Source organism: Tursiops truncatus, chromosome 17, assembly GCF_011762595.2.
Source record: "Tursiops truncatus isolate mTurTru1 chromosome 17, mTurTru1.mat.Y, whole genome shotgun sequence".
In the NCBI taxonomy this organism is placed as follows: Eukaryota; Metazoa; Chordata; class Mammalia; order Artiodactyla; family Delphinidae; genus Tursiops; species Tursiops truncatus.
The window spans coordinates 15789477-15802168 of NC_047050.1; the positions used below are offsets into that span (position 1 = coordinate 15789477).

General features: G+C 40.5%; 1 protein-coding gene across 1 annotated transcript in view; it reads right to left on the reverse strand.

The window, feature by feature from the left end:
* Positions 1-12692, reverse strand: part of EYA1 (EYA transcriptional coactivator and phosphatase 1) — a 159307-nt gene that overhangs the window by 118315 nt on the left and 28300 nt on the right. Inside the window, exon 4 of the mRNA XM_019925191.3 lies at positions 10153-10230. Coding sequence (XP_019780750.1) covers positions 10153-10230 — 78 coding nt within the window. The remainder of the gene's footprint in view (positions 1-10152; positions 10231-12692) is intronic.

The window sequence follows — 12692 nt, forward strand, 5'->3', positions numbered from 1 at the left end:
AGTCTCAGAAATGCACGAAACTCTTCTATCAAATATTCTTCTACAATCATTCTGAACTAAAGAAGCAAAAAAAAAAACGTGTTTTTTTTTTTCCAACATGAGGCCTTAAAATGGTGATTCTCCGCTTCTTTCATTGCTAATATGGGCCATCTATTTATGTACATAAATATCTACACACATTTACATATATACACATTTACATAAATATATACATACACACACACACATATATATGTATTTCCCCTTTTCCCTTCAAACTCATCCTACGCTTTTCCTGGCTAAGATGCATATGCTTTGGGTACAATTATTGTAAGATGTAATATGTTTATTTTCTTCTACGAATAATCACTGTCTGCAGAGGCTCATTATTTATTCATTATATTCTACATTAAAACCTTTCATAAGCTTCCATAAACTCTGGGTTTTATACATTTTCATGATATCACATCAGTACAGTTATGTTTCTCAAATGTAATTTTCTAGGTCGTGTTTGGGAAAACAGTGGTGGTTTTGGGTTAGAATCTCAAAACCTATGACTAATCCTTTCCCGGTAAAGCAAATAGGCCTAACCCAGTGACAAGAGAATAGATGAAGGTCAGCAGTACTCATGAGACCTGCCAGACTTCAACCCTCTGGCTGTTGGTCTGGCAGAGATGGAGGCCATATTAATGAGAGAAGGCAGGCCAGCTTGGCTGGTGTCCCCCATCTCTTGGCACATGTTGGGTCACTACTCTGTTCCAGGCATTGCACTCCATGCTGCAGATGCAAACATGCAAAGACAAGTCCTGTCGTCACACGTGGGGAGGCCAACATACAAATAGCTACGCGAGGATTAAATACAATTTATAGAAGGGAGAGAATGCCTGGACCACAAGCTCTGCCACTTGCCCAGGCCACCTGCAATTACGACCTTTCTAATCCCCTCTTCTAGGCCTGGAAAGAGACCAAGGGCAGAGAAGATTTATCCAGCAGAGCTGCTGGAGGGGTAATATCTTCCCTGGATCATCATAGATAGAAAGAAGTTTTTGAAAAATGAAACCACAACACAAATATGTACTACCACACAAAAAACCCCAAAGCCATCTGAGGATGGAAGCCGCAGAAATCCCTTTTATTCTTTTCTTGCCCTATCCCTGTGTTTTTCAAATTATGGGTCACAACCCATGAAAAGATTGTAAACTCAACTTCATAGGTTCTGCTCAGCAATTTTTTATAAACAAATAGAATAACAGAATAGAAGATATCAGGGTGATTGTACAGCATAAGGTAGGTTCCATGAAGCTCTGATTTAGATTATATGCATAGTATATGTGTGTACACATGGAGAAAGATTTGGGAGGTTGCAGAGTGTGGTCATACAAACACAGTTTCTGGAATTAGAATTTAATTTCAGCTCAGATTCAAGATCCAACTCTTCTACGTGGTCTTGGTCAAGTTATTTGATCCCTCTGAGCCTTGACATGTTCTCATGTAAAATGATGGCAGTAACCCTACCTACACCTCATAGGATGGTTGTGAGGAGTGAATGAAGTAATGACATAAAGCAAATAATACTGTGTTTGTGTAAGAAATGTTTAACATCTCAGATTCCCAAATTCCCGCTATCTTTGCCCCCACATTTGCCCTTTTTCTGTATTTTTAATTCTACTCGATGGACAGCATCACCATCTATCCAGCAAAATGCTTAAAAAAGGATTTCTTTATCCCCATTTTATATATGGGGCTAGAAATTACATAACATGTCCAAGCAAATAAATAGGAAAGCTGGTATCTGAACCCACATCTGCCCACTCTTTCCACCAAAACATACCATCCCCTGACCCCCCTTCATAGAAACTAGAAACCTCAGAATCATCTCATTTTTTTTCTCCCTCTGTGACTCTCAAGTCACCCATCTCCAATTCAGAAACACCCATTGAGCTGTGCTGCATTCTCCAGCCCTACCCTCCTGTCCCGGGGCGGGTCCTCATTATGTCTCACCTGGACTAGAGAAACGACCATCTAGCTACTCACCCTGCATTCCACCCACTGCCCTTTGACTCTCACTTCTGCCACCACACTGATCTTCCTTACCCGGAAACTTCTTCACGTCCATTCTCCAGTTTACAATCTCTCACCTGCACTTATACTATCCCTAGAAAAAAATTCCAAATTCCTTGGAAGATTATATAAAGATATTCAAGCATCCACCCTCCTGTGGGTTTAGAGTTACACAGCATCCCTGGACTTGAGGACTGCCCGTGCATGCCATGCATTTTCCTGTCTGTCTTGGCTGGTCTTCATGTCAGAGCCTACTGCCACGTTAATGCTCTTCTTTCCTCTGCCTGTCAAACACTCTTCCACTGGGACTAAAACATTATTTTCTCTTTAGGATAATATCTTCTTTCTCTGTACTTTTTGGAATGTTGTAAACACTCGCAAAGTTGCACTCACCACACTACATGATGGTTAGTTTATGTAGTGTATAGATGTTAGTTTCCTCGGCTACCCGTGAGCTTCCAGGGCCAAGGACCTCCTACTCTCCTTTGTTTCCTTGGCACCTGGTAGGGCCTGGCATGTGGTAGGTAATCAATAAATAACATTTGTTTAATGAGACTGTGAGGTTTAGGTCATAAGCAAAGTAGATATTTTTAAACCATAATAACTTGAAAGATGGTTAAATTATTTTAAGTTATTTATAAACACACAACAATAAACCTGATCTTTGGCAATATAAATGGGTCGATAGTTTTCCTTATGAAATAGATGTGAATAAGAACCATGATGCTGCCCGAGTATTTGCTGCTACTTACCTGTGTGCACCTAAAATTACTGACTATGTAATGCCATGTAAACAGCCATACCCTCAGGGCTTTCTCTAAATTCAAACCCCTGTGATCTCTGTGTAGCCTAAAGTCAAGAATCTTCCACCTTCTACCTCAAGTACTTTTTTCCTTAATTGCCTAAAACACTTTAAACTTTTTAATAATAATCTAAGAATTCAGATTATTTTTAATTTCATGAGACCAGAATAACCTAAGGCAAAAAGAATGCTCCCAGGCCATTTATCAAGGTAAATAAATTGGTTCTCTTACCATTAGTAAACTCCAAAGGCCACATGGCAGAGCCCTGGGGATGTAGGGACAACAGGTCCTTCTTTGTTTTAGCACTCTTGTTTCCTATCATTGCATTCTTTCTCCTACCTCTCACATGTAAGTTAAAGAAGCTCCCCAAATCTTACTGCAGGAAGGGAGAGAAGGACCCATGGTGAACTAATATTCACGAGCTAGAGAAGCCACTGAGAAAGTCGATAGAAATCTAAAAATTAGCAAGTCCTCAGTTCACGGCTCCCCTGGGCTCCCATCTCGTCCATGTCAACATCATTCAGCTGGACACACAGGTCAAAAGCCTAAAAGTTAAGTTTTGATTCTTCTCCTTTCCTCATACCCTTTTATCCTAAGTCCAGTCAGCTCTCCCTTCCAATATAGGCTAAAAGTGACAACTTCTCACTCTCTCTTGTCTGCCACTCTGTTCCAGTCACCAACGTTGGCCGTGGCCATCAGAGAGGGCAGCCAGGGCACTGCCCCCTGACCTCACCTTCCCTCCCCTCCCAGATAGGATACCGGCACACTGCATCCTGCTTCAGTGGTTCCTCCAGGAAACACGTGGGCTAACACAGTCCTCTTCTTCTGCACCAGGAAATGCTGGTCTCCCTGCTTCTCCTTACCTTCTTCCCACCCTTCTCCCAAAGAGAATTTTCCACATGACAAACAGTGATCTCTTAAAAACATAAATTAGATCATCATGTCAAACCCCTCCTTGCCCTCAACTCCAAACCCTGTTATCCTGTTTCATTTTGATTAACCCAAACTTATTCCCTCACTTCACTAAGACCTCTGCTCAGATGCCCTTTCCTTAGGGAAGCCTTCCTTCTAAAAGACACCCCTACCCACTCTTCACCATAGTCTTTGATCTGCTTTCGTTTTCTTCAGAGCACTTTTCACTGCCTATTTACTTATATTACCACTTACCACTTACCTATTTATCATTTATCTCTCCCACAAGAATGAAAGCTCCATGAGAGCAGGGACCTGTCTACTTTTTCACCTCTATAGTACCACTGTCTAGAACATTGCCTGGCCCACAGTAGGTGCTCAATACAGAATTGTTGAATGAATGAATCAGATCCCAAAAGGTAGATCTTTTCATGAACAATTACGAAAACAAAGAAATCATATTTGTCAGATGTGATTCTTTTCTCCTCTAGAAATTTCCGATTTTCAAATACCCCCAGACATCAATGTTGAATGAATCCATATCAATTGACATTTTATTTAACAAATGAATAACAAATTTGGGCTTTGTGGAAGTGGAAGCAGCAGCAGGCAAAGACATTTTGTAATCCCTCAAAGCACATTATTTTCAACCCCAATTGTTCTTAACATTTTAATCATTAAAATATTGCTTTTCATTGGTCAATAGTAAATGAGCAGAACGTCACTGTGTTTTAAAAACACAATAAACAACCTTGCATTTTTCAATTCAGCCACATGCCTTGGAAAATCAACCTCTCTCCTCCAGTTTCCCCACACCAGGATACCTGGAGATTTCCCTGGAGAAGAGTGAGCCTCACTGCCTCCTTAATGCTTTAACATGCTAGGGTTCCTTGAAGGACAAAGGTGGAAACAGCTATTACCAGTGTCAGGATGACTGCATATCTTCTTTATCCTTGCTATTTCCTTAAGATACCCAGAATATTAGGGATGTGAATTTTTAAGTTATCATAGAGAAGGAAGGTAGGCATAGTGACCACAGAGGTAAAGACCATCTTGGAGTTAATTCTTGGAGATTGCTTTCTCCAGCCTCCTCTTCCTCTTATAAACCCTAAGTCCTATTCACAGCCACTCCAGCATGCCATGGTTTTCACATCTTTACTTATGAAAGGTGGGGGGAGAGAAGGAGATGCGGGTGAAGGGGGGTGGAAGAGGAGGGGGAAGGAGAAAGAGGAGAAAAAGAAAGAGGAGGAGAAGAGGAGGAGAGAAGGGAAGAGAAAAAGTAAAAGACAACAGTAAATGAAGGTCCATCCCCATGGTGCTCTGTGCTTCCTATGCCTTGACCCAGTTCCCCAGGTCACCTGATCCTTTCCTCTGCGTCCAACACAGACCATCAATCTATGGCAAATGAGATTCTCTACAGCTTCAGTCTCTTCACCAAACTATTCCTCCACCTTCCGCTAAGCCCTCCTCCAAGGCCCTTACTTCTCCTGCGTATCTTTTCCCAGTAGAGGCTGCTCATTCTCTCAGATTCCAGAATAACAAAGACCTACAAACACATCCTCCTTGTTGTTTCTTCCAAATCATTGTTTTTCTGCTCTCCCACAAAACCCTCCCTTCTCTGAGGTTCCTGACAACTCTTTAACACTTCCATGAATGACCCACCTCCTAAGCACTTCCTTGCATTTATCAAAAACTTTAGTATTTGACTGTGTCCCCTGACACATCCCAACATCATCTTGGGTCATGCATCCAGCGCTTTTCTCATTTCTGTCTTGGCCTCAACTCTGGCCTTCTACGTCAACCATCAAGCTCAAGACCACATCCTGGACCTCTTTCTCCATTCCAGTCTTAAACCACAACAGCACTGACTGATTTCATTTGTTTATTTACAAACATGTACTGACCACTGCGTATGAGCTCCATTCTATGATGGCCACTGGGACTGTAAGTGTGAACAAGACAAACAGTATCTGTTCTCATAGGGCTACAGTTTAGCAGGAGGAAAGATGCAGCAAAGATGATGCAAAGTTTAGCAGGAGGAAAGATGATGCAAAGTAATTTTTAAAGGAGTGATAAAGGCTGAGGAAGGGAAGTACAGAGAACCAACTCCAGAAGCATCAGGTGGAGGCCTCACTGAGTTCTGAGATTAAGGAAGGAACATCCTCTTTTTCCAGAATTTTCATTCCTTTATGCCCATCTCATCTATTCTCCAACCCATCAAGAGAGGCAGGCCCCCTGACATCCTTATCCTCTCTCAATTTATTATCCCCTTCCTTCACTTTTTTCTATCTATCCTAGATACATGAAGTTATTTGAAACTCGTCTTTTACTGATATCCTCAATTTTCTTCTCATATTGAGTCACTTCAGAGAGAAAAGTAGAAGCCATCATTCATTCATTCATTCATGTATTCAATAATTTATCTAGTAAATATCTGAGTGCCTAACACATGCTGGATACGTTTTCAGGTGTCAGGGATACAAATGAACAAAAGAAGACCAAATCCCTGCCATCTCAAGCTTACATTCTGGTGGGGGTGAGAGACCAGCAATAAACCTAATACACAAGTGGATGATATAGTTTGTAAAAGGTTCGAAGTGTTATTGGGTGGGTGTGGGATTCTGGAAGTTTATAGTAAGAGTTTTGTAACACTGAGTAAGGTGGTCAGGGTGAGCCTCAACGGTGGGATGTGAAGGTGGTGAAGCAGTCAGGCAGGTGCACAGAGACGTGTTCCAGGCAGAGGCACTGCCCCTGCAGAGGCCCTTATTAGAGGAACAGCAGGAGGCAAGGGAAGCAGGCAATAAGGTCTGATGGGGCTTGCAGGCTAATTGTAATGAATCGGCTTCTACTCAGAGATGAATGGGAGCCACTGGAAGGTTCGAACAGAGGAATCAGGCAGGAATTCCCTCAAAGTCTTGTCTCCTCCTCCTCCACTTCAAACTCATCTGTGTTACTTTCCATCAATCTTCCCTGATATTTCTGTGGAAAAGTTATTCCTTTTCTAGGCTGACCCACTTCTGTTCTGAATTTAAGCCATTGCTGCCCCATCAGGGTCACCTCTACCTTTCACCCCTGCCTCTATAAAGTTCGTGTTGGCAGCCCAAAACACCCTGACCTAAATGCCATCCCCAACCCTCCAGCCCTCTTTCTAACAGACTACCTTCTCTTCTTCTCCCTTTACCACTTATCGACGTGAAAGACATTTTTCTCTTTCCTGTCTCCACTTCCTCATCGTATTCATTAAGTCATTCATCCACTCAATAAACTTTATGAGCACATACTATCTGCTAGGAACTATGCTGGAGACATAGAAGTAGGGCATGTAGGCCAGCGGGCACAGGGGGAGATGAAGCCCGCTTGTCCACTGAAACTGCCATAGGTTAAATTCATTCATGCTTCTCATTTTTTATTTTCTTATTTTGAAATAATTCGACAACTGGAGAAAAGTTGCAAGAATAGTAGAAAAACTTCCCAGATCTCTTTCACCCAAATTCCACAAATGGTAATGTTTTATGAGATTAACTTTATCCTTTATTCTCTTTCTCTCTCTATATGTGTGTATTACGCACATGTATAACTCACATTTTTTTGGAGTTGCAAATATGATGTCCCTTTACTCATACATACTTCTATATGTATTTCTTAAAAACGAGGAACTTCTTCCCCACAGTACTGTGATAAAAATCAGGAGAAACCATGATGCAATACTATTATTCACAGATACTTTCAAAAAAATTATCTCTTTGCAGTTTAGTATGTGATTTTTAACTTGTACTTTAACATGATTACTTTTTAAAAGTATGAATGTTATACATATGCTCTGCAAAAAAATATGAAGAAGGCAGAAGGAATAAAATTCAAATTATATTCCACCATTCAGAGAGAGCCAACCATTAATTTTTATACACATACACACAGACACAAATACATACAAATAAATGTCTTTTTAAACAAAACTGTGATTATACGGAACATATTACTCTTTTATAATCTGCTTTACACTTAATATAAGTAAACATTTTCTCATGTCATTAAGTTTTTTTAAAAAACCATTTTTAAAACCTGTATATGAATCTATCATATAGAAGTGCTTCCTTGAAGTTTCTTTCCTGCCTTTACTTCCATTTCAATACTCTTTTTCTTCTTCCCCAATCACCTGTGTTTTCATCTTATCCTCTACCCATCTCTTATGTATTGGTTTTCCCTGGGTTCTGTCTTCAACCTTGTTATACCCTGCTAGCGTCAACTCTCTGTACACTTTCAGAATTTCCATTCCAGATCTTTCCTGAGCTCCAACATCTTCAGGTGCGTGTTAAATCACCACTAACAAGCCCCAAACAGAAGCTACCACCTTTCTTCCTCAGTCATACCTCTCAGATTCCCTCACTCCTCCCTTTTCTCTCTGCTTCACTCATCCCCACCATGCTCATTGGGCACTATGACCATAAATTCTATTTCATAAATACATCTTAATCCATCACCTTTTCACAGCCATTGCCAGCACCCTATCTCAGGTCTTCAGCATTTCTTGTGAAAATGATTGCAAAAACCCCTAACTGTTCTCTCCCCTTCAGTTCCCCAACCTCCCCTCCATCCTGCCTGAGTCCTTCCATAAGGGAAAGTGATCACGCAACCTGATGCCTCCCGTGGCACTCAGGATAAAACACACATGCCACGTGGAACACACCTGCCTGTTTAGACTCTGGTCCCTTCCTCTCCGTGCAGCACACCCCGCACTGCTCACACCGGACACACCAAGAATACTGAACCATCAGTGGTGCCTCCAAGTTCCACACCTCCGTGCCTCGGTCTCCTCCCACGGAACACTCCACCCGTCCAGCTTCCCCATCCTCAATTCTACATGTGCTTTATTCCTACACATTCTTTAAGGCTGAGTGCAGGCATCCTCTCCAGGAAACCCTCCCTGACCACCCCACCCCAACTCGGTCTCTGTTGGGTCCTTCCTGGGTATTCTTAGGGGTCCCCGGGCCTCCCTCAGCATTATCCAGCTGTACTATGATGGCCTGGTGATTACTTCGCCCTATTAAGTCGCAAGGCAGGACCGTTCTCATACACCTTTGAATCCATAACAGCACCAAGCACACTGCCTGACATAAGTCAAATTCTAGTAAATGCTTTATGAAAGAACTATGGGTGTAACACCTGTTGTTATCTCCTTATTGCCTCCAGCTGGTATCATCAGCATAAAAGTTGTGCATCTGCATTTCATTTTATATCTATTTATAACTCCTTCTAATTGGAGTGTATGTGAAATGATCCCAAGAGCTAGACGAAATCAATCACAAACTTAGAAAAGTATAGCATTTCCGATGGAGAGGTCTCATAAACACAGCAAATCACTTGAAAAGGGTTAAAAAATTGAAGAATTACTTCCGATAAGAATGAGTTTTAATTGAAAGAGTCCAAGCTGGGTAATTTGGAAAAGATACAATCAGAGCCTCACAGTGAATTTATTATCACAGTCACGTTCTTATCAGCAATTTCATCATCATGGAGGTGAAACTTGTATGTTTTGTTTGTTGAAGGCAGGCTTTCTCAAAATGAAAGAGATTAAAAAATTAATTAAGGATCTAAAGCTGCTTGACAAAGTCTGATCTCTAGTTGACATGACAGTTAGTTAGGAGGATGCCGTGGCAAGTCTGTTTAGGGGCTATCAGAAGCCAAATTGTGCGTGATTAGAAAAATCACATAGGGACTTCCCTGGTGGCACAGTGGTTAAGAATCTGCCTGCCAATGCAGGAGACAAGGGTTCGAGCCCTGATCTGGGAGGATCCCACATGCCGCGGAGCAACTAAGCACATGCGCCACAAATACTGAGCCTGCGCTCTAGAGCCCGCGAGCCACAGCTACTGAGACCGCATGCCACAACTACTGAGCCTGCGCGCCTGGAGCCCGTGGTCCGCAACAAGAGAAGCCACTGCAGTGAGAAGCCCACGCACCGCAACGAAGAGTAGCCCCTGCTCCCTGCAACCAGAGAAAGCACGCATGTGGCAACAACGACCCAACACAGCCATAAATAAATAAATAAATTTGTTAAAAAAGAAAGAAAAAATCACACAGATGAGAGACAGAGGGAAGGAGTCATCAACATAATAAAGATAATTTAGAGAAGACGGAGAACAATTCCCCTTTTGATTTTTTTCTCCTTTACAGAATACCAACATTTTCAGCAAACACTTCATCACACCAAACAAAAACATCAGAATTGCAAATATGTGACGCTGAGAAAAACTATACAGTATTACACAGATGATATCCACATATATACTTATACACATGCATACACACACATACATATACACACATATATTTGTATATGTAAACTAGGAAAAATAATGTTTCATATTACTGTGAAAATCTAATATTTATTCCTTACCTGAACCTGAGAAATTGTCTAAAGACCCGTCTGCTGTTGTTGAAACTATTTCACTGCTGCTCATTGGCTCTGTTTTAACTACAAAAATAAACAACATATATCATATACCCAATTAATATTTATAAAGGCATAGTAGAGAAGATATAACATTCAAAATAATTATAAGAAAATCATTTAAAAATCAATCTTTTCGTATTTGAATATAAATCAGATTAATATTCCTAAGAGTCTTTTTAAAAGAAATTCCCATGTTAAGTTTTTCTTCCTAAGGAAACAATCTATTGTGGCAAGTTACCTTTTAATAGAAACACTTTAAAAGTAGTTCAATTCATTGTTGTCTTAAATGTTTACTAAATTGCTTACTAAAATAAATAACTTATGTCTCAAAATTTACAAAATGTGGATGTGAAATTATTTCCTTGGGTTTGTAGCCATTCGGCCAAATAGAGTCCAAAGGATAGAAGAGAAAGACTTGAAGAAGTGGGAAATAACACCAGCTTTCATGATGCTCAAGGACAGGTGCACGCACACACACACTTTCTCAGTTATCCAGCATGGCTAAAAAACAGAGTGCTCACTTTAATGGACTGTTATTACCACCCAGCCATGACAATTCATCAAGGTCTGATGTACACTTAGTACCCAAACCACACTAAATATAAATGAAGCAGAAATAAAATTTTCCATTTCAAAATAACAGTAGCAGACAGTTTGTGGAAAGCATAAACTTCAGTAAAGTCCCTTGGGTCTGTAAACTAAAAACATTTCTCTTTATGCTATAGGTTCTCCAAAGGAAATCTACTTTACTGATATAGTGAGGGGATTATTGCATCCCTACAGATAAGGCAGAATACCTCAGAACCCTATTTCCCCTAGTTTTAGCTTTTTTAAAATAATAAAAAAAAATAGCATCATTGTTTTCCCTAGAAACTACTAGTGAAGTTCTATCACTGGAATTTGCCTAGCCTACTTTGTGGAAGTTATACATCCCTATTAACAGGTTTTCAAGAAGAGTGTAATAATACTTTAGAGGTTACTTAAAAATCAATAACATGTTTCCCAAAATGAAGGCCCTAACAAGAGAATATTTGGGGTGGCTTCTCTCACCAAGTAAACACATTCTGGAATGGGAAAGGATGATGGAGAAAATGAAGCTTTTCTTTCTCTCAACACTGCCAATCTCTTATAAACATCAGGCAAAGGACAAATTCACCCTCTTGGGCCTTCAAATCTTTTACGAGTGCATAATGAGTAATTCGAAAATTCACATTATAAATAGTTGCAGCCAATAGTTTCAAAAAAAAAAATTATTTAGACTGTCTCTAAACCAAGTTGAAAAATAAAACCAGTGAGTCCAAAGGGAATCACTTCAATTGATTGCTTTAATGTAGACCAAACAATAGTGTAACTGAAATTTTCTCTTTTCCACCAGTTGTTTCAGATTAGAAGTCTTAGTTGATGCTAATAAATTCTGATATAAGCCTGTATTTCCCTCCTCTCTTCACGCCTCCAGGAAACCTAATGCTTTTGCTCTTCATAACCATTATACAGTTACAGATTTAGGAAGGCAGGGACACCACTGCTGGTGCACGGTTTCATACCCAATTGTCCACATCCTTATTTTACATCTTTAAAAAGAACTCATATAACGCCCTGTACATAAAAAACAATGGTTCTATTTCACTCTATACTGGACAAATTACCATGGGATCTGAACTCAGTATCAAATACCACACACCCAGAAAAAGATCAGAATTAGGCCCAAGGGGAATGGGTCCTACAAAGTACCTCCTACGTGTCAGATTCTTTGTAGACATTTTGATTAATCTCTTTAAACAATTCTACAAGTAGGTCTCGGAACACAACACACAAACTCACTAGTTACGTACTGCCTTCTTGTTTCACAGGCAAAAACTGAAATCAGAGGGGTTAGGAAATTGCCCAAAGTTACACAGTAAGTGGCAGAAATGGGATTTCATGTTGGATATATTTTATTCCAAGTCTTGAAAACTAGCAGTAAGCGGCACTTCCCAATAATTAGAGCTACTCGACAACAGAGCAAGGCACTGCCACACCTGGTGGACACGGTGCAAAGCAAAACCCCTGCAGTCCTTGTCTTCCTAGAGCGTTCACGCTTCCAGGCTAGTGAACTTGCTGGAAGATCTCAAGCAGAAAGTCCACGCCTACCCGTCTGCCTGGGAAAGATGGTGAAGAAGAAATTTACAGTGTGAGATGTTAGCCCAGATGACTTCTAAGTCTTGGCCAAATCTAAGGTCTATGAATCTGTAGACTGGACTATAAAATTCACGAAAGCTTGACTACGCCAAACCACTCCTACTCCTGTACCCCAAGACCTACCCCAACTACTCTCCATAATTAGCTTAATCAAGTACAGCTTTCACTCCCAAGAGGCGCATTCAATTATACTTGCAATGCCATTAAAACTAGGCAAAAAGAATAGGAAGGAAACGAAGAGGATACTTTTTCTTTTAGGCCCCCAGCCCATTGCTTTTTGCCATTGTTCAAATATACTCATCTAT